The sequence below is a fragment of the Struthio camelus genome, chromosome 12, assembly GCF_040807025.1.
Source record: "Struthio camelus isolate bStrCam1 chromosome 12, bStrCam1.hap1, whole genome shotgun sequence".
In the NCBI taxonomy this organism is placed as follows: Eukaryota; Metazoa; Chordata; class Aves; order Struthioniformes; family Struthionidae; genus Struthio; species Struthio camelus.
The window spans coordinates 4,252,609-4,277,473 of NC_090953.1; the positions used below are offsets into that span (position 1 = coordinate 4,252,609).

Below are 24,865 nucleotides of genomic sequence, written 5' to 3' on the forward strand. Positions count from 1 at the left end.
TTTGCAAGAAAGTCTGCAAAATGCAAAATAACGGCCCCCGAAGCCCTGCTCACAAGGGTGTTTTCCCCAAACAACTGTTCTCAGATGGTTTTGAAGCTCCTGCGCCAGCTGTATCACAGGCTGTTGAACGGCCCAAGGAGTGGGCAATAATTCGCAGTTCGATAATCTCTGCAAAAGCCTGCTTGTCATCGGCTATCCTGAACGGCGGAGCCGCAACATCTGCTGCCTGTTTCATCAAGCAGCAGCTGGCCAGCGCTCAGGGATTTGAGACGGTGAAAGGAAACGGCTGGAGAAGAGCTAGCTAAGCCTGGCCCACACTTCCACTGGAGCCAGCCAGCGCCGGACTGCCCAAGGCGTCGCGGCTGAATAAAACCCCAAAGTCAGCCCTGGCCGTTGCTGAGCGCTGGCTGCCCACACAAAAGGCGAAAAGTGGGCAGCTTTCGGCTGAGGCGGGCTGCTCCCTGGGACGGGGCTTTTCACAGCTCCAGGGCACCTTTGGGGTGTAACTTGGCCAAGTCGATTAGCGCCTCGTACCAGAGCAGGAGCAATTTTGCACGTTCCCAAATGGTTGGGGGATGTTTCGGGTGTGTCGGTGCTTTGCAACGCAGCCTGGCAAAGAGAGGCCGGCACTTCTGCGAACCCAGGACAGAGCAGCCCTCTCGCCCTGCACAACGCCTCGGGAATTAGCTAGGAACAGTTTTGCCTAGGATGGGGTCTAACGTTGCTGCAGGGCCAGCCCGGTATATCTACGCCTACACACAGCGTTTGCCTGGCGATCGCGGCCGTGTCGCAACTGTGTCGTATAGCACAGAAGTAGTAGCAGTATTTTTAAGGAAGTGGGTTTCTGAGTCTTCTCTCTTTTCAGTTAGCCATCTATATGGATTTGGTCTGGTGGATGCAGAAGCTATTGTGATGGAAGCTAAGAAGTGGAAATCAGTCCCCCCGCAGCATGTCTGCGTTGGTAGCCTGGACAGGGTGCCCAAGTGAGTATTGCTGGGTGTGAACCCCTCCTGGGACCGAGGGATAGACGGCCTCTTGCAGTAATGGTTTGGTGAAGTCATCTTTGCGTTGCAAAGACTCTGTCCCGGGCTTAGCGTTTTCTGGTTGCCTGGATTCAGGGAGGAAACAATCCCCTTGCAAAGACTTGCTCACTTGTGACTCGCTGTGTGTTTGTGTTAAAATCTCACTTGCCAATGGCGCATCCAGCCAGACCATGAAACAGAGTTTCTGAAGACCCTGGGTACTACCATGAGTGATATCTTAAGCTGGGGGAACTTTGGATGTGAATCCTGGGTCATTTTGAGCTGCCTTCCCCAGACAAGCCAGGAAAGTTTCTCGTATTTTTTTGGTTAATGTTTCTTGGTACTGATATTGCTTCTGAGATACTAAGATGCAAATTTCCCGTGTGTTGTGCTTCATGTTCACTACCTTGCTGTGCTGCTCTGCAGGGAGGAATATAAACTCTACAAAAAATTACAAGTGGTTTGCTTCTTGGAAATTAAGAGTCGGGTGAACAGGACAAGTCCTATGGCGTTGCCAGCCTGCATGCAAGGCATGATAAAAATCCCTTGCTATTCCAGTTGATAACAATTTTCTCCTCTGTACAAGCATCTCGAGCCTAGCAGTGATTCACAGCCCCAGGTGAGCCTCAAAGCAAGGGAATATTCATGGATTTTAAAGTTAGAGCAACCCCTGCCAGCCGATCCGATCTCCTGTGTATCGATCCAGAAGTGCCCGCCCGGGATCTGTACCTGCAACACGAAGACGAGTGGGTCCTGCAGGGGCCAGGTTAGGCTGCAGGTGATTTATATCACCCTTTCTGTGCTCTCAGTTCCCAGGTGGGTGATCAGCAGGAAATTTTTGAGGGCTGACAGTGCTGTTTGCTGTTTTGGAAATGGCTTAGGGAGATCAGAGAATTCACCCGCTGGCTCCTACATTAACAGTGATGTATTGGGCTGATATCTCTCTTCCACAAAAGAGCTCATTCTGACTTGAAGGCACCAAAAATGGTAGTTGTTTGCAAGGACTTCCCACACTTCCCGTTAAAGAGTAATGCCTACGGTCTCTTTGAATGTGGCTTCAGGTTCAGACTAGTTCAGGTTTGTATCGTGTTACTGGTAGTTCTTCATCTGCTAGATTGAAGGCTGAGATCAGTGATGTGAGCAAAGTTATTTACTGCCATAAACTGCTGGTGCTTCACTGGGATATCAGAGTGCAGCATTGAATGGGGAGGTGAGCGTGGGACAGGGTTTGGAGAAGGGGCTGCATTAATAATTGCCGTGCTGGTGCCTCAGCAACTCGTCCTGCTCTGGGTTCGCTATAGCAAGAGTCGTCGCCTACAACGGGCGAGCGTTGACGGCTGTTGTTTCGGCACTCCCGAACGCAGGCGAGGCTGAGCTGTGCTCTCCAGGGCCAAGGCTGGCCAGATGCCTGGGGAACTTGAAAAGACCCTTCCACCTCTTTTCAGGCCTGATCCATTCCCAGCTGAAACCAAGCTCCCATGGTGCCAGTGGGCTGAGTGAGGATCCAGCCCCACTTTTCCCAGATCCAGGAGATCTCTGACCAAAGTGTGAAATGTTACTCTGCGGGGAAGCAGGCTTTCAAAGGAGTCCTGCTGCAGCAACCAATTGATTGATGAAAGGGGCATGATTTTCCCTTGAGCCAGATTAGGGTGTCTGGCAAAATCAGACCTCCTGGTAAGACGCTACCTCATTTGTTGATCAAAAAAGCATAATTTCTTTGGAAAGAGTTAAGAATGCAAGAGTAATGATTTGTAGCCAAGTCTGTTCATAAAGCAATTTGTCTATCTGACAGAGACACTAATTGCAAACCAAAGAGAAACTGCACCGATAATTATAATAAAAAGCACACTTGCAGCCCCTAAGACATACGTCTTGTTCAAAAGCATCTTGTTACTGTAAAGAAATTCAGCAAATTCCTGTGCTAGGACAGTGTATTGCAACAGAGGATGCAAAAATTCACTGCTTTTTGCTGTGAAGCAGTAGGAAACCAGGTTTAAACAAAACAGAGTGTCTGTGGCTTGCTGATAGGAACCGGAGAGACATAGCACAGAGGAGCCAAGGGAAATACTTCCAAATTATATTGCATTAAGGAGCCCCTCCTGCCCCTTGTTAAAACTCAGTTTGTGGGAAGAGATGGAAATACAGAGAGCAGTTTAGTGTGGCTTGGATTGCATTTTTGGAGGAAGCTCACCCTGTTGAAAATGTTGGCAGATTTAAGCCATTTCACATCCTCTGTCTCTTTATCTTGTCAGTCTTGAGCAAAACGCGCAAGGGGCACAGACGCATGCGTCGCCTGCGCCCGCTGACACACAGAGCAAGAAGATATTTCCTAAGAAACACAAATAGGCTCAAGCCATTGCTATTAATGGCCAACAGTTTTCCACGTGACACGCTTCCCTGCTCACTCACGCTGTTCGCTTGGGTGCTCGCTGGCAGCTGGCGCTGGAGCAGCGGCTGGGAGGGAGGCCACCGCCGCTGCCGGCTGGGGAAGCGTCCCGAGTTTGTCAGTTCTTGGGGCTTGAGCACTGCGGGCAGGCGTTTGCGGCGCTGACCCGCCGTGGACGTGTGTGTGTGTGGCCCTGATCCCCCGTGGGCGCACGTGCAGCCCTGCAGCGGCACCTGCCTCTCACCCTCCCCTAGCTCCAGCTTTGCGTGAGTGAGTCAAGGGCCCGGGTTATTTGAGAGCTTTTGCCAAGCGGCCGCACTTCAGCGGGAGTGGGTTATGTGGGGTGGAGGCTACACGCCCGCAAAGATAGCATTGAAAAAGGCTGGGTCTAAACAACATTTGCTCAGTGGGAGCGAAATACCCGAACCCCTTTACCGTCCTGGCCCTCTAAGGAAAGGGATTTTTTTTTCCAATGAGGAACAGATGCAGCATCTCAAATTTTGTCCTTGCATGTGATGTTTTTGAGTGCTCCCTGGTCCTCCCAGGAATTACATCACTGTTTATAACTATTCTGATTATTTTGAGTGACTAAGGCGAAATAAAGCCGAGCTATGTGATCCCTGTCAGGCTCCCAAGCATATGTCCTGAAGTGTCCCGTGGAGGATGGCTGGACGTACGAGAGTGAGAGACTGCCCCTGCTAATAAATGGTGCATTAGCAGCACAGCTAAGACGCGTCCTGGGATGCAGTCCTTCTCGGCCATGGTGATTATTCGTGTATTTGAGCACGTGCCCTCTGCAGCCCATGCATCTTGGTTGCCTTTGGCCAGCCACGCTGCAGCTCGCGGTCAGCGCTGGGCTCAGCCGCCGGCTTTCGGGCACCTCAGCAAAGCGCCAGGCTCGGACCCCGCTTACCCTGGGCTGGTGAGCTAGGGAGAGAAGGTACCCACAGCACCCAAGCGCAGGTGGGATGAGCTGGTCCCTGGCCAGCTGCCACCCCGTCCCCAGGCACTGCTCCCCCGGGACGGGCGCTCTTCCACCTGCTGACGCTCCGCTTGTCCCCGCCAGGTATATCCGTGCGGATCACGTGGTGCGCGCCACCACTCTCGCCAGCGCCTGCGCTGACCACTACGACCAGCACGTGGTTTACCTGGAGCACGTCGTCGTGCGCGTCACCATCTCGCACCCTCGCCGGGGCGACTTGCAGATCAGCCTCATCTCCCCCGCGGGAACCAGGTCGCAGCTCCTTGCGAGGAGGTAGGAGCAGCTGCTGCGGGGCAGCGGCCTCAGCGCTGCGCCAAAGGGCAGGGAAAAGACACAAAATGAGGTTTGGGAAGGCAGCTTCCCTGGCCTTGCCTCATCCCTCCCTCCTGCAGCGCTGGGGAGCCGCTGCCAGAGCACGCGAGGCGGAAATGGCGTTATTCTCTTGACTTTGGGCTAGAAATGTGAAACCAGCGGGGACCGCTGCACCACAGTTCATGAGAAACAGGGGGAAAAATGGTGTCACCACCTTTCCTGAGCTGAGCGAGGCTTCTGGCATCCCAAACTGCAGTCCCTCAGTAAGCTGGGAGCCATCAACGTAAGTGTTTATTGTGGTTTGAGGGCTCCCAAGTGTCGTCTGGCTGTTGAGCAGCTGTTGGAAATGCTGCTTTTTGCCATCTCGCCTGTTGCCTTCCTCCAGGAACAGAATTTGAGTCACAGTTTGCCTGTAACCGGGAGGAGCAGAAATGCTGCTTCCTCCTTTTTGGTGGCTTCTTCGTGGGCGTCTCTTACAAAATTGGATTTCCAGGTGCGGGGAAGCGTTGGGGCTTGCAAATGCTGGCATTGCAGTGCCGGCAGCAAACGCTTTGCTTCCCCGCGACGCCCCAGCGCGTCCCCTGGGCAGCTCGTCGCGGCGCCTGCACAACCAGAACCTCCCTGGCCCCTTCCTACTCCCCAGGCTTTGGGGGCCGGATCTCGGCCGGTCGCGCTCGCCACCGCTCGGAGCACCCCACGGAGGCCGCTGCTGCGTGCCAGCCGCTGGCTCGGCAGGCAGGCGTGCTGCGACGCACCCCTTTCCTGCGGGAAGGCTCCCTGCAGGGGTGGCAGGATGCGGCCGAGGGCCCCGGATCCAGCACGCGGCCCTCGGTGCGGCGTTCATGGCGGGAGCGAGGTGTCGGCAGCCGCTTTGGCTGACTGCAGTTGACAGCGCACTTGGCAGCAACCCTGGCACCATCTATGTGGGTGCAACGATGTGCCTCAGGTCTTAGCCCCGGCCTGAGGACTCACTGGTAGCTAATAGTCCTGCTCAAGCTGAGGCCTCAAGGCCATAGAGAAATGAATCCTCATTTTTATATCTGCCTTCTCTAAGGAATCAAGGTGTTCAAACTGGGGCTTCTCAGTGCCTCGCTTTAAGAGCTGCTGCGCTGGTGCAGGCCCCTGACCTCCTCGCTCCCGTTGCAGGGTGTTTGACCACTCTAATGAAGGGTTCAAGGGCTGGGAGTTCATGACCGTCCACTGCTGGGGGGAGAAGGCGGCGGGGGAATGGACCCTGGAGATCCACGACACGCCGTCTCAAGTGCGCAACCCCGCGGCACAAGGTAAGCACACGTTTGCAGGGCGCTCGGGTCCCCCAGAGATCTCACTTCGTGTGGCCATAACTTTGCGGTGGCTCTTATGGCTCAGGTGTTCTGCAAAACATTATTGCCCAGATTTTCAAAAGCAGCTGTATTAAATAGAGCCCTAGGACCTGGAAGAAACCCCGTGCTCCGGAGGGGCTGGTGGTCCAGCTAAGCACGGAGCCTGGGACGGGTTTTCTCCCGATGGCGAATTTGCTGCCACGGAGAGCAAGGTTTCCAAAATTAAAGTGTAATGAGTCAAAAGGAGGAAACCCAAGAGCTGTAATTTTTGTTTGTTTGTGTTGCTTTGCTGCTGGAACATCTGCAGTGTGGGCAGGGTTGAGCAGCGTCGCAAAGAGAAGATGCCCCTTGGGCTGCGGACGGACATCCTGATCTCCCGGCTGCCACCGCGCTGGCAGGGGGTTATTGTCCCTGGCCTGACCCCCTGTTTGTCACCAGCTCTGCCATCCCCCTGTGCCTGTCGGCGTGCTCTCTAACCCCTTCCCATGCAGAGGAGCCGGGCTGGCGCAATCTGTCCCCCTCGTCCTGCTGGAAAGGGGCGGCTGCCTCACGCAATGGTGGCAGCGAGGCATGAAGGATACTGCCTTGGGCTAGTGTGAGTTGTGGGGGTGTTAAAATCCAAATGATCGTAGAGAGAAAGCCAGAAGTGTATTAAAAATTTCTCCCACGCAACTTTCTGGCAGTAGGCACATGTGGGGGTTAATTGTGCAGGAAGGTATTTCTGTTCTTTGCCTTAACCTGAAATCTTTTGAACTAGGAGTAGTAGTAGAGAAAAGCCCACAGAGCTGCTTTCCCCCCCCCCCCCCCCCCGTATTTACGGTTTTTGGCTGACACTTCTGCAAAAAGGCAAATCACACCCCTGCGGGGCAGCACGCGCGCAGAGCTCCGGGTTGGAGCCATTGGCCCTGGAGCCATGGAGACCTTTCCAGGGAGGAAAGGGGCTGCTTTGCAGGGCAAAGTGAAATGATGGTGCATGGAGGAGACTAGAGATCAGGGCAGAAAATGGTGCGCTAAGACAAATTGTTTCACCTATGATTTAATAATTAATTATATGAGATAAAGCTAATTGTGACCTATTCCCGCTGCCTTGCTGGTCGGGCAGTGTGATTGTTTACTAGGGCCTGGCCTTGCCTGGGTTTTCAACAATTTGTTCAGCAAATGAAAATTAGCGTGTTGAATTGTTCCATTAAAGAGCCTGCAACTTGCTTAAAGCAGAGAGGGAAAAACAGGAGGGAAAAGAGGGAAAAAGAGGAAAGCGAGGGAGGGTGTTCTCAGCAAGCAGCACGCTGGTGCAAGCTGGAGCAGTAGGCAAAGCTTTGACCTGGGAGCCCGCGTGCCGGGCACAGCTCCTGCGGTTTCGGGCTGACGCGGGGATGCCGCCGAGCCAGCTCCCCCCCGCGTGGCAGCGTCGGGCACTGCCCGGCTGCGCGCAGGGCTGTTGCACAAAGCGCTGCGGCCGCGGCACATATTTTCTCTTCTCCCAGCATTTACAGCCCTGTGGGGAGATGACATTTACAGGCGCTCGGATGTTATGGTTGGGAGGCCTCACCTTCCCTTGTGAGTCTTCAATTCTCCTCTTTCCTGGATTTCTGGCCTGTCTGCTACATCCACATGGCCTGAAAAGCTGTTAATGATGTTTAGGGCGTTTCTTTTTTTTCCCCTCTCTGCTGACACAAAAGGAGACAGTGTCCTCAGAAACTTGTGCTCTGACTACCGGTGCAGTTCAAATGCAGAATCGCCTTAAATACCCTTAATCCTGCTATCATTAACCCCCCATAGTCAGATAACAGACAATGCCTTGGCTTTCTGCTGCTTACCAGCACGACAGAATAAGGCCCCGTGAAAATTTACCCGTTCTTTCCCGTGGGGCCCCGAGCCGCTCCGTCGCAGGCTCCCGCGCTGCCTGGCCCGGGCTAAGGGCAGGCTGTGGTTCGCCCTCCCTTGCACCCCGTAGCCGCTGGCATCCCTTCACCAAGGCCGAGCAGCTCCGTGCCCGGTATCAGGCAGGCACAGCCAGGCCTAGGCTTGGCCCCTCTCCCCGAGAGGGTCTCAGCTGCGCTACACACCGCTCAAGGCGACAAAACGCCCCAATGCTTTAGAGTAAATTTGTTCTCTTGGCTGGAGGCTTATGGCTGAACCCTTCCCAATTAAAACTGCCCGAGCTTTCCTGTACAATGTTTGCAGGCTCCACACGGTCAATACGCACTTTAAATGCTTAAGCAGGTGGATCCTTTCAGTTCTTTCCAAGTGTAGCCTAAAGAAACTTAGGGCACAGAGAGCCAAGATATTTGAGAGTTTGAAATGTTAAGCCCTTCCTGGAAACTTAGGGATTAGTAGTGAAAACCAAATGCACCGCAGGCTTGCAATAACTTGCTTTCCAAAGCATTGATTGGGAATTAAGACAAAAAAAAAACAGTGTTGAAAAGAAGCAGTGGCATTGTATGGATCAGGTGGCAGAGCACCCCCCTTGCTCCCCCTGCCTTGCACAGGGCAGCAGAGGACACTCATGCAAAGCCATCTCCCACGGCTTGCACCCTTCCCTGGGCTGGGTGTGAGTCAGGCTCTCTCCAAGCATGGAATTACCCTCGCGGAGCTCAGGCCTCCTGCCGCAAGCGCACAGATCGGCCATCGCAGGTCCTCCCAGAGGTGCACCCAGCCTTAGCTTGGCTTCGAGGATGAGGAGGGTGAGCATGTGTTTCTCACGCCTGCAGCGCAGCAACTGCCCGTCCCAGCAGCGGCAGGAACCCACAGCACGTTTCCGCTCCATGGACGTGTCCGGTTGTGCTTTGGCCACACGTGGACACAGAGGAGCAGCTCCTCGTTTGGGCAAGACGTGGCCCCCAGCCGGCCCTCCTGCCTTTTGCTCTGGGGTGTACAAAATGCCCTGGGGTCTGTGCGGGCTCCCCGAGGCATGGCCGTGGGGTGTAACCCAGGCAGCTTTCGGGCGTAGTGGTCCCTGCTTGTGCCCCACTGTGTTTTGGGCAATGCAGCGCTTGCACCTCTTAATGCCGGGGGGAGGTTGTTGGTGTTGAGGAGTCTCTGGAGAGCACAGCTAAAAATAATCTCATCCTGTGTGCCGGGCCTGCTTTTATCAGTTGGAAATAATCCTCCAGGTCTTAAATTGCAGCTTTTAAAGTTAATGGCTCTCTCTGTACTTTGGGCATTAAGTATATGGTAGCTCTGCGATTTATCAGACAAGAGTTACAGCATTAGAAAAGCCCTCATACCTGCCTTAAACTGTTGCCGTAGTTCAGCCTGAGAGCTCAGTGGGCTAGTGAAGATTTGTGGTTTTACGTGGTTCACTTCTTTATTGTCGTGCAAACGGATAAGCCCTGATATACCTGCCAGGAGGTACGTGGTCCATGGTCCATGCCCTCCTCGCTCTTTATCCTCTTGCTGCTCTCTGTTCCTACTACAGCCTCCCTCGGTTTACCCCAAAACGCTGCTTCACTCCCAAGTCCTCTGCGTCTCTGCTTCTCCGGGGAGGAGAGAGAGGTTGCTGCTCCCGCGGGCCGTGAGTGGCACAGGGAAGCGTGGTGGGTTTCTCATGGCTTTGCATCTACCGCAGGGAAGCTGAAGGAATGGAGCCTCCTTTTCTACGGGACAGCCGAGCACCCCTACAACACGCTCAGCTCCCACCACTCCCGCTCGAGGATGCTCGAGATCTCGGCCTCGGAGATGGAGCCATCGAAGGTCGCCCTCCTCCAGAGCCAGATGGAGATTGTGGAGGAGGAGGAGGAGTACACAGGTAAATGCTGATGGGGCCAGCGGTTCCCGCAGCACAGGGGGTGCCCCGCTGCAGACTATCGCAAGCTGGGGAAATGCAAGCCAGGAAAAACTCGGGGCTGCTCTGCAGACAGGGAGGGAAAGTCAGTATATTTTTTCCTGTGGTCTTATAAATTATGGTGAGAAGGAACAAGTATTAATGGGTGCTTGGGTAGGTTTTGAAAAGCTACAGGCCATGGGCAGTGAGAAGCGTAGATTTGCAGGGGATGGATGTGCCAGCTCTTGGGACAGAGAAGCGCTCCCTGTTGCCCCACAGCCCTCTGGGGCTCCTCTCTACATCATCTTTCTCAGTGCTGAGCAGCAGCCCAAATCTCAGCTGGTCGGGGAGGGGACGGCCACACCAAGCCGGATCATCTGCCCATTCAGCACTTTGCCACACGCTAGCTCAGCACAGCGCCCAGGTCACAGTCGCTCTCGCGCTGGGTACTGGCACCGAAAGGCCCCCAGCGAGAGGAGGAAGCCGGTGACCTCCCCATCGCAGCACCGGGCGAAGAAGCAAGCCCGGGCAGGGTGCAGCTAAATCCCGCAGTCCTGCAGGCACCATGTCGGGGCCCCAAACCCTCCACTCCAGGTCTTGCCACGGCCGAGCATCCTGGTTGCTATTCCTGGGCCCAGTGGCCAGGTTTCTGTTTGGATGCGGTGTGTTTAGCAGGAGCCAGGCGTTAGGCTGCGGGCAGTTAAACGGTGCAGGCTGCGAGAGCAGGAAGGGCTGATCCAGCGCTGCAGCTCCCCTCCCCGCTTCTGCAGCGTGCGCGGTAGGAGAGCGGAGGCAGGATTTGGGACAAGCGCGCTGCAAGCTGGCCACGTCCGGCGCCGCCAGCCCCTGCGCTGCCTGCAGCCGGAGGGACCGCAGCGAGCGGTGAAATTAGAAGCTAGCAAAACACCCCGTTCCGGCGCTGCTACCGCAAATTGGTGGTGAAGACATCTGGGGATTAAAAAAAGATCCTCTGCCTACCTCCCCCACCGGACGCAGGGAGATGAGGGAAGCTCCGGGGCCGGCTGTAAAGCCACCCGCGGCCGCGCCAGCGGGAGCCCGGGGGGAGGCTGGCTCCTCACACTGCACCAGAGTGGACGCGGAGAAAGTCCTGGAGCAGTCGGCCGGGACCAGCGCCTGGGCTGCATGAGGACGAGGAGCGTTGGACCAACCCCAGGCAGAGGCAGAAAACAGCGGCCAAAATCCTCTCTCGAGTGAGGAGTTTGTCGTTGGCTTTCACGAGGCGAAGGTTTCATCCATCTCACTTAGCGTGCCGGTGGCGGGCTGTCCTCGCTAGGATGTCACTGGCGCTGAGAGCGGGGAGCAGCCGGCGGGGGGTGGGGGTCGTTGCAGCCCTCCCTTTCTTGCAGACAACGTTTCTGGCAGGAAAGCGCCCGTCCTGGCAGCCCCGGCGCCTCCGGGTTTCAGATGCTCACAAGCCGCTTGTCCCTTCCCTCCGCCATCCCCTTGCCGGGGGGCGACAGAGCAAGCTCCCACGAAACGCTTCCCGGAGCGTATCTCTTAACAGCCCGGGAGCGTGGCGTTGCCGGGGTCTGAAGAGTAAATGCGTGAGGTCTCTAATTGCCGCGGCTTTCCCCTTGAGACACTGCTTATTTGTAAGCGCTTCAAAGGCACGATTCTCTCGTTCAACGCTGCCCCCACGGACGTACGTGTGTGTTTGCCCCCAGCGGGGTTAGCTGAGGGAAGGCAGCGTGGGATGTTTGCTGGGGAGGAGGAATCGAGCAGGGGAGGAGGGTGGCCTGGAGGCGAGCGGTACAGCTGCGGCGGGCCGCGGGCTGCCCGTCCGGGGCTGGCGGCACGCAGCGGGGTGGGCGAAGGCGCCTTTGGCTCGCTGCCCTCTCCCTAGGTTGAGGAACCCGGCGCGGTGACGGGGAGGGAGCGCAGCGGGGAAGGGGCAGCCTCGGAGGCTAGGCTGGGAGCATCCTTGCGGCCAGCTGGCTGGGGGGCGTGGGCAAACGCTCTTCCTCTCCCTTTTGAGCCAGAGGCACTAAAACGGCCCTTTGTACCAAGGCACAAACCGGAAAGGGTTGGAAGAGCTCGTTCAGCTGAAATCTCTCCTCTCTTGAAGGTCCGTGCCATCCCGAGTGCGGCGACCAGGGATGCGACGGTCCCAACGCGGACCAGTGCTTGAACTGCATCCACTACAGCCTTGGGAGCATGAAAACCGGCAGGTGATGGTCTCCATCGTGTTATTCCTCTGTGTGCCGCAGGTCCAGGGCATGCTGCTCAAATAAAAGCTGACCCCATGCAACGGGTGCGCAGGAGCAGTCACAGCAAGTTAAAGCTAGAGGCTGTGCAAGGCTAGTGGGCGGCTCTCAATGCAGTCCCCACGGGCTAGCACTGGCGCGAGGGGCACACGTGCCACAGCCACGTGCTGGCGGGGTGCTGAGATGCACACGCAGAGCAGAGGCCTTGAGTCCTGCTGCCCTCGCTCCCCATGGTCTTGAGCAGCACCTTTCACCAGGCGTCATGCAACAATGTGGGTTTCAGATGTTTCAGTGGAGAAGACAAGAGTGTATGAGACAGAAAACAGAGGGAAGAGATAGGAGAAGGTAGGGGGATTTCTGCCATAAAATGGGATATGATGGTATGGGGAAAATAGAGCTAGGGATCTCTGGAGAACCTTAGGAGCTAAGTCGTTTGGGGAAAAATGTTCCCAGGAGCATTGGCTTCACTGTCAGGAGTCACCCATGGGCTCAGGAGCCCAAGGGGCAGATTGCTGAGGTGCCAAATGACTTCTGAAGTGCAGCTTTAAGGTCCTAAATCTCTTCGGCTGTCATGGGGAAAGTACCTGTAGTCTTGCTGAAGCAGGTGGTAGTAGCGTGCAGCTGGCCAGAGGGTTGAGTCCCCTGCTATTTATTACAGAGCCACAAATTCAAGACAACTTAAATGTTAAGAAATAAACAAGGAGTAATAAGTAAATAAGAAGTAAACAAGACAAAATTGCTGTTAAGGCTGGAAGACTTTCTGAATGACGTGCTAATTCTGTAAGTGATGAGACGGGGTGCGGGGGGAACCTGGCCCCTGGGATAACTCTTGTGCGGTGAGCACAGCCCTGCTGCTGTCAGCCAAGGGAGGTTAGAGATATTTGCATAAACAAGATTTATTTTCAATAAATATCAAGTATGGGTGACTAAACGCCAGACCTAACGAGCTGAGAATATGCTGTACGTTTTGGAAATGAGCTCTGCCCCATGCCCCAACCACCCTCCTTCCCCACGCCTGGGGCTGTACAAGCCAAGCGCTGCCTGCGGTCCCTCCCAGCGAGCAGGACAGCTGGGTGCAAGACAGACAGGCAGACACGCGGGAGCTTTGTCAGGACCTACGTGCAGCATAAAACACCCTGTGCTGCCTCTCTTTGCTCGGCACCCGTCTCCCCCCGTTTCCCCTGGTTGCAGGTCATTGCTCGCCTGACCGAGCGCAGGGGGCTCCTACCGTTCTCTCGGTTCCTTCCCGCAGGATGTGCGTGAGCTCGTGCCCGTCGGGGTTTTTTGGTGACAAAGGTGCAAGAAGGTGCCGGAGGTGCTATAAGGGATGTGAGAGCTGCCTCGGGAGGGGCCCGAACCAGTGCACAGCTTGCAAGCGGAGCCTCTACCATCACCAGGAAATGAACACGTGCGTGGTGCTGTGCCCGCCTGGATTTTACTCTGAGGAACGTAAGGACATTTAGCGCTTGTAAACTGTTGCATGAGGATATGCAGGATTTACTTCTATTTAAGTGATGTGGATGGAAAAAACACCTCCATTTCTGGGTTCTGGCTTAGAAATACCCCCAGACCTGCATGTGGTGGAGGAAAAAAAACTCTCAGTGTGTGGAGGGTGGTATAAAACAGAGGCATTCACAGCTAGCCAACATCTATTAGTCAGAGGAAGATGTTATTAATCACCATTGCTGCCTGTAAATGCATTTCTTCTTAGCAGGTAATGCCAGCAGTAGCCAGATAAGGTATTTTGCTATAGATCATCCTGCAGCCATGGGACACAAACCCCACATGCTACCTAAAGTGCAGAGAGGAGATTCAGGAAGGCATTTCAGCACTGTAGGAAGTGGACGCCTTTTGTATCGAGAGGAGAAGCATGGTTTCTCCCCTCCTGCACCTCCTTTCGTCCTCATGCTTTTCTGTGGCTGCAGGCAGTAAATGCAGAACAGTTGTCTGCTCAGATTATTACAAAAGTGGGCTTCAACATAGCCAGCTGTGGGCAGGAACAGAAGCGCTGCTTTCCCCCCCATACCTCTGTCGGGTGCACCTCCGGAAGCAACAGGGTAGAATTCAAAGGTGTTTTGCCCATATGAGGTTCAAGGGCTTGATCTGGCTCCCACTAAAGGCTCCTTTTGGCTTTAATGAAAGCTGGATGGAGCCCTCCTGAAGGGTAAAATCTCGCCCACGTTAGTGCTGCTCCTGGGTTCGTTGCCTTTGAGAAGCAAGGGGCTAACCTGCTACCTGGGAAAAGAAACATCTTTTTGAAGCATGTTGACAGTCCGAGCCAGCCTGCTTTAATCACACAAACATTCGCTCTATCGACTTTTGAATATTCGTGTTATCTGAACAGGCACTTGGAGGTCATCTGCACTAGCAGGGGCTCGTACGGGTGGGTGGAGGACATGTGTCTCCTGCCCAACTAACCACCGCTAAAACCGTGCTAGGTTGCAGCACTGCAAGTGACTTTGCACTGTGGCTGCTGCTTGCAAATCACTGTCCAGATTTTATTCTCAACGACTCTCTTTGTTTTTTGAAAGGTCAGAAACGCTGTCTTAAATGTCATCAAAGCTGTAAAAAATGTGTCGGTGAACCAGATAAATGTACTGCATGCAAAGATGGATTCAGGTAAAATACCACTCAGGGCAAGTTTATACGTTCAGCATTTGTACCTGCATTTTGAATATGGGGAACTGATGAGGATCCTGCCCATGATGGGAAATTAGAAGATGAATTAGTTAAAGATCTAGATCCTGCTCAGTGGTACCACAGCTGGGACACAAAGCACTAGATGTCTGGGAATTTAAAAGTAGCACCCGCTGTCCCTCCCTTAGCCGACAAGTACAGTCTAAATTTCATTTCCTTTCTGCAGTGCTTGCCACTGTGGCAGGTGCTGTGCTACGGTCAAAGACAGTGTTTGCTAAAATCCCAACAGAAAGAGAGGTAGCAATTCCCCTGCGGGTTGGCTTGATGCAACACCTGCTGAAATCGCACAGAAGTGTCCTTCTGAATTTGGTGTCCTGTGAGCAGAGCGGCTCCTGGCACCCCAGCGAGGTAGAGCCGGCCTGAGCAGGCAGCTGGGCCCCCAGAGCAGTCATTTACCACTGAAAGAGGGCTCCTGGGGTGACGCCTGCTTTGTGGCTGAGCAGCCTGCAGGCAGCCAGCTCCCTCTCCCAGCGCACCGGTATGACAAATCCTGCTGCACTGCAGGTCCTGGGGGGCTGAGCAGCAAACCCCCGTGTTTCCCTAGAATTTCTGCATCTTCTCAACTTCTTGACAGTCCCCAGTGCTGCTTGATATACTCTCCTATCATTGAGGTTGCTTGTAAGGCAGGAACAAGGATATCTAAAAAGGGTTTAAAAAAAAAAAAGTCAAAGAAAACATTGGATTGCATGTTGTAAAATGGACATTTCCTCCTAAGCCTCAGATGACTCCTTCAGAGCAGTCGCAGCCAAATGGGGCAGCGTGGGCCACGCGCGTTATTTTGTTTACCAGGCAGTGCCGTTATTAGGTTGACCGTATAAATATCTATTCCGGGAGACTGAAAATGCATTCTGCAAATGCAGAAGCCCTTTGCTTAGGCCGTGTCTCCCTAGTAAAATGTTAGCAGTTGAGCCATTTCAGTGATGCTAGCCTGGATGGTCAAGGATAGCTAGCCGGGGGCACGCTCTTTCCAGTTCAAGAGCATCCTTCTGCCTTGCTCCCCGAGAAGATAAGGTGCATGCGTGGCTTTCCATCAGCGCGTCTGCCCAGCAGCGCCTACGAGCAGCCGACAGCCTCGCGCAGGCTGCGGGACGGCCAGGGCTGGGGCCGACGAAGGAAGCTCTTTTCCCAGCACAGGCGCATGTGGAAAGTAAAACGCGATAGTGTTTGGCTTTGCTCGAAAGCCGTAAGTGAGCCGGAGTGACGGTGTAATGGCAGAGTTCTTGCAGGGGAGGCAATTGCTGCTGCCAAAAAGATTATCTACTGCCTCGGAAAAGTAAAAGTGGAAGTATTCTCAGACACAATCTGTATGACGCTTCCTTTTTAGTGTCCAATATCCTTTTAAGCTCGGCCTTTAAATCATCTCTGTCACGCTAAAGCACTGACGGCCCAGCAGCGGCAGCTTTGCTAGCTGGGTTCCCTCTCTGCTATTTCTGCCATTCGGAGAAGCCGCCCGGGGCCAGTGTTTCGGTGAGAGCGCAGGCACAGCTTTTCAGCTGTGGACCACGGGTCCTTCGGGCGCGGGGTCGGACCCGTCTCGCGCGAGCGCTGCCCGGGGCACAGCAGACGCCGGGCTGGAGGTGCCCGGGAGCCTCCCTCCCGCCGTGGGGACCGCCGGCACCGCCGAGCCCTGGGGACGCGGGGTCCCCGCCGCGGGAAGCGCGGCCCCGCGCTGGCCGCCGTGCCGGCGCAGAGCAGGGAGACGGCCCCTGCCCGAGGGACACGGCAGCCCAGCGCGGAGCTTGCCGCAGCGGGGATAACACCGAGCCGTTTAATTCCTCAAAAGCCAGGGGCACTCAGAGTTACTGAAAACCTCTTTGGGGGAGGCACACTTGAAACAATTTCCTTTTATCCCGAAGAGCCAGCCTAATGGTGCACCAGGCCTGTGGGAGAGCCTGGCTGGCTGCCCACCTCAAAAAATATAATTCTATTTCCTCTTGAACATTTAATTAAAGAACCTGCAGCAGTTCCTTTGGTCCCAGGCAGGACTTTAATTTCTTTTGAAGTGCTGGCTGGCTTTCAGCTGCCTTCTGCTCCAGGAGGAGGCAGCAGGCAGCCTGGCAGCGCCGTTTCACAGCGGATGAGTTTTTCCATTCGTTTCGCGGTTGTTTGGGGTTGCTGATCGCCGCGGCACGGTGCCTGGGGCCGACAGCCCTGATGCGAGCGGCGGCAGTGGGGGAAACACGGGAGCCAGACAGGCATGGGGCGATGTCCCCGCTCGTCTCCGTCTTCACAGGGCTCCCCCGCTCTGCAGATCTGCCCTGTCTGCCGGCGGCAGCCCTGTGCGCGACAGCCGGTGCGGGGCAGCCGGAGGGCGCAGGGGTGCGCGGGTTAGAACAGCGGCCGGCTCGGGTGCGGGACAGGCGAAGGGCCGCCGCGGCGCTGCGCCGTGCGAGAGCAGCCGCGCCACGGGGCAGGCCGGGGAGCATCGCGGGCTGAGCGGCCAAAGGTCCGGCTGCGGCAGCACTGCAGGAGGTGGAGGCATTTTGTGTCGAGAGGAGAAGCGCAGTTCCTCCCCTCTTGCACCTCCTTTCGTCCTCGCGCTTTTCTGCGGCTGCAGGCAGTAAATGCAGAACAGTTGCCTGCTCAGATTATCACAGAAGCGGGCTTCAACATAGCCAGCTGTGGGCAGTCTCCTAAATTTTTAGCCACATCTGTGCATTTGGGTACCAATGTCCTGTCTGCTTTCCCGACAGCCTGGTGGGAGAGAGCTGCGTGCCGGAGTGCCAGCCCGCCACGTACCTCAGCAGGGAGCCCCGGCGGTGCGAGAGCTGCCCCGCCGGCTGCCCGGCCTGCGCAGGTACGTCGTCCGCCCGCGGCATCCTCCGTCGGCACCCGTGGGGCAGCCAAGCAGCTTTGTGCCGCCGCGCAGGCCCCCCCCCCCAGGGCCCTTGCGCTTTGCAGCCACGAGGCTTGCTGGCACGCCGATGCCCGTGGCACCGGCTCCGCGCCAAACCGAAGGGCAAGCGGAGGGAGCAGCCGGAGGGAGGGAGAGCAGCCGCATGCAGGCTCTGCCACGGCGGTTGCAGCCCGCCGGGGAGAGCCCCGGGGCCTCTCAGCGTGCGTGAGCTGGAGATGGCCTGGGGCTGCGCTCGGCCGCCTGGGACGGGGCAAGACGTCTACCCTGAGGGCCAAGACAGCCCGTGCAGGAGAGGCAACCCCAGCACCCCAAAACACAGCGGAGAAGAGCTCCGGGGCTCTGCAGTGTGCATCGTTCGGTGGGGGCTTTCCTCTGCGTTGCTCTTCATGGGTTTGTCCCAGTTAATAATTTTGCCCATGGGGAAAAGGCTGGAGGAGATCTAGGGGGGTGTTTAGTTCCCCTGGGCTGGGAACCTGTTGCCATCCTGTCTCCTCGGCATGCTGCAAGGGGGTGGGAATATATTCACATTGGAAAGGTTTTTAGGGAGTTTTTACATTTTTATGAGAGCCATTCTTTATTTCTTTATCCATCTGAACCTTTTCTAAGGTTGGAGGGGGGCTGTAAAACCCACTGAGAACGATTGAAGATGCCTTTCCAGCATATAACAATGTCAGGCATTTAATGCATGTTATCCCCAGTTGTCCCACAGCCAGGCGTCTTCCCGGGAGGCTGGGAGCAGCCGCTCTGGGGCCTGCGAAGCATGCCGCTCGCCTGGGCGCCTTCCCTGCCCCGAGTCCCTTCGCGCTCCAGGAGCGAGGGCGGCAAACGAAGCCGGGCGCTGCTGGTGCTACTGCCCAGGCTTTGTGGCCAGCCTGGAAGCAAATCCCGGCGGAGAGCAGCGCAGCAGCCTCGCCTGCCGAGGCTGGAGGGCCCGGGGCTGCCGGAGTGCGGCGTCTGACCTCTCTGTCCAAAACCCCCAGGAAGAGATGCAGGAGCCTGTGAGGTCTGCGAAGGGGCAGCATGAAAAAAAAGCAGCAGGGCTTTAGTTTGCATTCGGCTTGTTTCCGGCTGCTCAGGGTTGGTGCGTAAGCAATGGAGGAAGGCGCCTCGCTCAGACCCACGCAAGTCCCTGCCCGGCCTTTCGGCCGCCGCTGCGGGTGGCAAGGGCAGCTTCGCTCTGCTGCGGCCCGTTGCCAGCACGCTGTGGTCTTGGGATGCTGTCGGTCCCCACGAGCGCTGCCCGGCGCTGGCCAAAGTGCCCCCCGTGCACCCACCACGGCCTCCGCTTTTTGTCTTTCCAGTTGTTCCCTTCTACAGTTCCTCCAAGTTAAAAATATCTTTGCCTTTTTCACCTGCCGGCATCACTGTGTTTCTGTAAAGGATTTTCTGGGCAATGCTGACGTCTGCCCCGTTTCTGAAGTTGCTCAGTATTCCTTTTAAATTTTCTCTTTTTCGCTTTCCGAGCGTCCAGCTATTTCCTATCGTTAATGTTTGCATCTGCCCTCAAAATCATCGCAGATCTGATGATAATATGATCTCTAGACAATTCTTGTTCAGTGGTATGAATCTCATTTATCATACAGGGAGGATAGGGCTAAATCCGAAATACTCATTGATCTTGTCAGTAAATGTGGAAGCAAACTGACTCTTAATCCCTTAAGAAAACTACTCCCCTTCTAATTCTTATTCCAGTCAGTGTAAATGTGCTTCACTGCACTCATTTTTCTAGCTTTTTCTCTCCTTTTCCTGCCTAAACGTTTCTCAGTCGCGGGGCGCAGGAAGCCTCTCCTAACGCCGTGTGAATCACGACAGCTTGCCGCCTAGTTGTAACGTGCTGTATCAGAGCCAGGCACCTCTGCGCCCCCGGCCACCTGGGCTCCTCGGCGGGACGCTCGCCTCCTCCACCCGCGCCGGGGCTCAGTTTAGCATCTCGTCCCTTTTCGCAGAGGACGGCCAGCCCGAGGACCGCCGCATCCCCTGCCGGGCTGGGGGCCGGGGTGCCGGGCCCCCCTCGGCGCGCTCGTGCGCCGCGGCGACCGTCCGCGCGGCCCCCCTGCCTCACCCCCGTCTCCCCTCCCCTCCCCTCCGCAGAGCTGGGCGAGGTGGACTGCGCGGCCTGCGCCCCAGAGGCCCCCGTGCCGGAGTGGAGCTGCGTGCCCGCCTGCCCCGAGGGCTTCTACCCCGGCGAGAGCCCCGGGCTGCCCCACCAAGTCTGCAAGAGGTACGGTACCCTCCCGGCGCCAGCCCGTGTCCCGCCAGACGCGTTCAGGCACCCGGCGGCCTGTCAGACACGAGCTCCGCGCTCCGTTTGCCCCCGGGGCCCTGTTTGAGCAGTGTTTCCCCCCCCACCCCCACCCCGCCATGCCCTTGCGCAGCGCGGGGGCTGCGTGGCGAAGACAGAGAGAGGCTGTAAGAGAGCGATTTTCTCCCGCTCCCGGGCGCTCAGCGCTGCGAGCGGAGAGCGGGAGCCAAGTCAGCCTCATTAAAGCGAACATGAAAGGGAAGGATGAAAGGTGACTTTGAACGTGCTGTCTCGCAGGGTAGTAACAAACGCAGCACGGTTCCTGCCTGCTGGAAGGTTTTCCCGGCACACCTGACCCGTGCCGGCTCTCCAGCAAGGAGGAACGAGCGGCCAAGCTTTTCTCTCCAGGTGTTTCAGGAATGGCCCTGCGGCAGCGGCTGCCATCTCCGCACCTGCCTTTTCCTCCAGCCGAACGAGGGGTAAGCAACGGGGAGGCCCGTTTCCCCCTTGCAGCCCTTTTTCTAAATGGGGTTGCTGGGGGAAAAACGTCCCTCCGAGCCTCAGCCATCCCAGCAGGAGAGCAGCTTGCGGCTGCTGTTACTAGACGCTGAGCTGGGACCCACCAAGCCCGTTTTTCCCAGGGCAGCAGTAACTTTTGCAGTTTCAGGTTCCCTGTTTTCCACGCTGCCGGTTTGCTCTAGATTAGACGTTACCTGCGGACGCCTCTTCTGGCAGGTGGTCCGTGTAGGGTGGCCCGAGGCAGGGGGGCTTGGGCTGGCTCAAAACAACGCTGGGTTGATTTCCCCAGGTGCGATGACCACTGCTTAGCCTGCGAAGGGTCCAGCGGGAACTGTGTCAAGTGTAAGGAAGGCTTCAGCCTCCTCAGCGGCTCCTGTGTGACAAATGAGACCTGCACCAACGGTGAGTAGTTATGGGATAACCACAAGTACCGCAGATATTCCCCGGTAGCAAAAATGAAGGTTTCTGGGGATTCCCTCCACGGCCTAAAGCTCCTGGGCTTGCTGGGGCACGGCTGTGGCAAGCCAGGCTCCGGCCGTGGTGAGCCCAGCAGCTTCCTGGGCAGAGCTGTCGAATGTCTGCTGGCTGCTCGAATGCACGCGAGTGTTTGCATTTCATTACCTTTTAGTCTTGGAGCTAATTCTCCCACTCACTGCAAAGTTTCTTTAGTCCTTCATTAAAACCATGTGAAGGAGCCCCTGAAAAGTGACTTCTTTTCAGTCCTCTCTCTCCTCAAACGCAGGAAAGATTTGCACTGCCTGTTACGTGCAATGTTTGTTTACTCAAAATGTTAATCTGCTCTCGTTTTCTCTTGTTCCTTGCCTTGGCCTCTCAGCTGACAAGACTTTCTGTGAGATGGTGAAATCAAACAAGCTCTGTGAAAAGAAGCTGTTTGTGCAGTTCTGCTGTCAGACGTGCCTTATGGCTGGGTAAAGTTCAGCGGCTGCATCCAGGACTTCCACCAACTGCCAGCCCAGTTTTGCCAAATGTTTAGGACAAAAGTTTATTTTTTCAGCTTTGGGAGAGTTTACATGGTGCTGTCAAGCATTCGCTTGTAAGTTTGATAGCTTTAATATCACTGTCGGTGTGTTTCTATAGCGATATGTTAAGCTGAAAGTGGCTCATACCCTGAAAGATTAAGTCCTAAAAGGCACCAAACAAGCGGTGATATTAACACTCTCAAACGCCCCTTGTGAGTGGGGACCAATGCATGATCCATGTACCCGAGCTCGGTTCTTCGCAGAAACCCTACTGATTTGCCCGTTCAGAGTGGCTGGCAGGCGCCCACGCTGCAAAGGATGCAAGACTTCACACGTCTGCGAAGGAAGAGCCTTTTCTGGTTCGACTCTCAGTAGCCTTTTCTGCTAGGTGACAACTGATACAAATCCGCATTACCAAAAGCCAGCGCGCCGTGTTCTGTACATATGTAAAACGATGAATTGGGTAGTCTGCCCGAGCGGTGCTCTGAAGGCAGCTCTGGCACCCCTTTTCAGATTCAGTCGTTAGCTGTTTCTCTCTGGCCACGAGCATGGCGATAGCTGGAGATTTGAGGACCGAAGCAAGAGCTGATCTAAATGACTTTGCAGGCCTGTTAGCCCAGCGAGTCCATCGGGGCTTTGCTCAGCGTGCTATTGCACACAGGCGAAACCCCTGTGCCTACACAGAGTCCTGTGGACTCGGGGGGGTTCGTCCACATGGATCAGCCTGTGGGATCCCAGCCTTATCACTAAATGTATTTCCCTTCTGAAACTGCTAGTAAGCTGTTGATAGATTAAGTTCTGAAATGAGCTAGATCCTTCCTCTTTGAGCTAAGTGAGATGGTTTCTTAATTAATATCTTCCAGTATTTTGTATTATGATCCTTCCTGTATTTTTGGTGGGAATACTCGTCTCCCTCAAAAAATCCTCGTATTCATGGCAGTGATTTTTCTTGAGCATCTGTTTCCGAAAGGAGATATTCCAGGGATCCAGCCAGGAAACTCTAAATTCTACAAAACCCTCTCACAAAACAAACCTTTTCATGCTCTCTCTTAATAGTACATCATGTGGTGTTTATATAATTGTGTTTAAAATATCCTTGGCTATGTTGTTTTACAGATTTTTTAAAAAATAACTTATACAATCCTTGTTTTTCTCTGTAGATTATTTTTTGTATGGGGAGTGGGGAATCTTTTGTCTTACGTCCTTCTGCTCTTTCCAGCCTCTCTCCAACCTTGCAGAGATGCTCTTTTCACTAGACATATGTAAACAATTATTTCCTCTGCTGCATGACCTGATTTTCATTGTTAATAGTTTTAACAAGTTAAACCTTTTGCCAGTGAAATTCACAGTACAAACTATCACCAGTTCCTTATGGAGCTGGGATAATCCCTGCTTGGTTTTGGTTGCAACGATACGCACCCTGCCTGGGCTTGCCCACTAGAGCTTATCTCGGCCAGGTGAAGAGGGGAGAGCCAAACTGTCATCGGTCCTAACCCGAGTGGACCAGAACCAAGTAAAGATGGAGCTTTGGTGAACCGACCTTTAAGTTAATAAACTATTGATCTCCCCTTACAAAGGAATCTGTGCTTTTTCCAAATTCAGCGCAGCCACCACCCTGACCAGAGGCAGGTGAAGGCTGTGACGCACCACGTGTCTTTATTTTACTGGACAAGGAAGCTGTCCTGCTCAGAGCTCCTGATCGGCCCCAGAGCATCTGTGGGCAAGATTGCTTATGAACTGCATCTGCAAAAACTTAGACACGTTTATTCTCATAAAGGTCTTTTACCCTCAGAAGAAATGCACCTCCTGAATGTCCCCCGTAGTCACAGATCTCCAGAGCCCTCAAGTAGTATTGACGCTGTCGTTGCTTCATTATTAGCATTGATATTGCATGATCAGCCCGAGCTCCGCAGCCGCGGAGGGCTGTATCCCGCACGGAGCATCGCAGGCTGTCGGCACAGGCAGTGCTCTGCCTGTGGCTGGCTGCCACAGGGGCTCGCTCCCCTTTCCCACCCATCCGCGGCCCCCGCGAGCCCCCGCCACATCCCTGGTCCCAGCACAGAGCTGGTGCCCTCGGGGCCCACCTTCCCCCTTCCGCTAGTTGGTAAAGGGGAGGCGATGCTGGTGTCAGGGAGTGCAGGGAGCTCTGGAGCCTTTTGTTTGTTGTGTTGGTTTTGCAATGTTTAATCGGGGGCCAGGTGCCCAGGGTAGTCCCTGGGTATCTGGAATCGAGCCTTATAGGTGTGAAGAGAGAAAATAAATGAACCTTCCCCCCACAAGGGAAGGTGCTCTCTGAGCTGTGCTGCTGTGGGCTTGTGTGTCTTCTAGTTCTTCACGTTTATCAGATGATAAGCGTGAACTAATGAGATGGTTTACTGCATATCCTGATTCTTTCTGTTGCTCCAGCATCCCGCTTTTGGTCTTGGGCCAAACCAGAGGTCAGAAGTGGCGTGAAATGCTTCTGGCTTCTGCCATTTAGGCTGTAAAATGAAAAACTTCTAATTCTGTTGCTGTGTCATACAGTCAGAAATGGGAGCTGTGAATGAAGAGTACTGTGTCAGCTTTGGCTTTCAGTTCTCTGGCTCACAGTGGCTGCCTCTAAATACTGTTCCGTGGTATATTTAGATGTACTGAAATGCTAAAAAAAAAGAAAAGAAAAAGAAAAAAGATGTTTACCCTTACATCCTTGGCATAACTTAAAATACATACTGGGTGAAGCAATGCAATTTAAGATGACCGGTCCCCAGCGGTCTCAGCTTTATCCTGCTTCCGCTGCCCTTATGAATCCCAGTCTATGGTGGACAGTGCCAAGAGGACCAAATTCTGCACAGTTTGGCTTACACAACAAAATCAGTTTCCAGTATTTCCCAGGGCATTATCTAACTCCCTCAGAAATCATTCTTGGAAAGTAATAAAATTCAGATTATTTATCCAAGCTATTGCAGTGTTTGCTCAGAGCTATTAAAGTCCCTCTGACATCAGTATGCTCAAAGGATCAAAGTGGCTGTGTCTTCCAGATAAATGCCTATTTAGTCAATTTATTAAAGCACATTTCTCTCTTGTCTCTTGGCACCAGTGACAAATCTATAATAGCTGTTTTCTGGAAAAACCTCTTAGAGTAGCCTGACTCCTCGTTTGCTGTTTGGCTGCGAGGGCGCATCCACAGCCCTCTGCTGTTTCATAGCTAGCAAGTGGGGAACACACATCTTAAAAATCATTGCTTTGACTTTCCATTACAAAGAAGGGGCTTTTAAGAGCTCGTGTACAGCATCTGAAGCCAAGAACCTCTCTGCTCTCCAGCCTATAGCAGCTGCAAGGCTGAGGTGTAATACAGCTACACAGCGCTACGGCAGAAAGGTCCACATTTTGTTTAGCCTTGTCAGAGGCAGGACCTGCTTTTCAGGAGCTTGAATCTGCTTTTAATGAGTGCCTGATATGACTCAAGACTGTGCTGTCTTTACCACTGCGTGATTCCTGAGTCACCTACCACAAGTGCCACTAATTCTTTCTTTCTTCCTATGACATCTCTCTTGCTCTTTCTCTCCGAACGTATTTTGA

General features: G+C 54.6%; 2 protein-coding genes across 2 annotated transcripts in view; one reads left to right on the forward strand and one right to left on the reverse strand.

Annotated features, from left to right (window-relative positions):
• The window catches only part of PLEKHO2 (pleckstrin homology domain containing O2), a 96,350-nt gene extending 76,346 nt beyond the window's left edge, over positions 1–20,004 (reverse strand). Inside the window, exon 1 of the mRNA XM_068958717.1 lies at positions 20,001–20,004. The gene's annotated coding sequence lies outside the window, so the exon portion shown is untranslated. The remainder of the gene's footprint in view (positions 1–20,000) is intronic.
• The window catches only part of PCSK6 (proprotein convertase subtilisin/kexin type 6), a 51,213-nt gene extending 28,330 nt beyond the window's left edge, over positions 1–22,883 (forward strand). The window contains exons 11-21 of the mRNA XM_068958842.1: positions 866–983; positions 4,475–4,663; positions 5,849–5,985; positions 9,593–9,772; positions 11,874–11,976; positions 13,265–13,461; positions 14,544–14,631; positions 17,403–17,506; positions 19,658–19,787; positions 20,617–20,729; positions 21,163–22,883. Of these exons, the coding sequence (XP_068814943.1) occupies positions 866–983; positions 4,475–4,663; positions 5,849–5,985; positions 9,593–9,772; positions 11,874–11,976; positions 13,265–13,461; positions 14,544–14,631; positions 17,403–17,506; positions 19,658–19,787; positions 20,617–20,729; positions 21,163–21,260 (1,457 nt within the window). The 3' untranslated portion in view covers positions 21,261–22,883. The remainder of the gene's footprint in view (positions 1–865; positions 984–4,474; positions 4,664–5,848; positions 5,986–9,592; positions 9,773–11,873; positions 11,977–13,264; positions 13,462–14,543; positions 14,632–17,402; positions 17,507–19,657; positions 19,788–20,616; positions 20,730–21,162) is intronic.
• Positions 22,884–24,865: the final 1,982 nt, after the last annotated feature.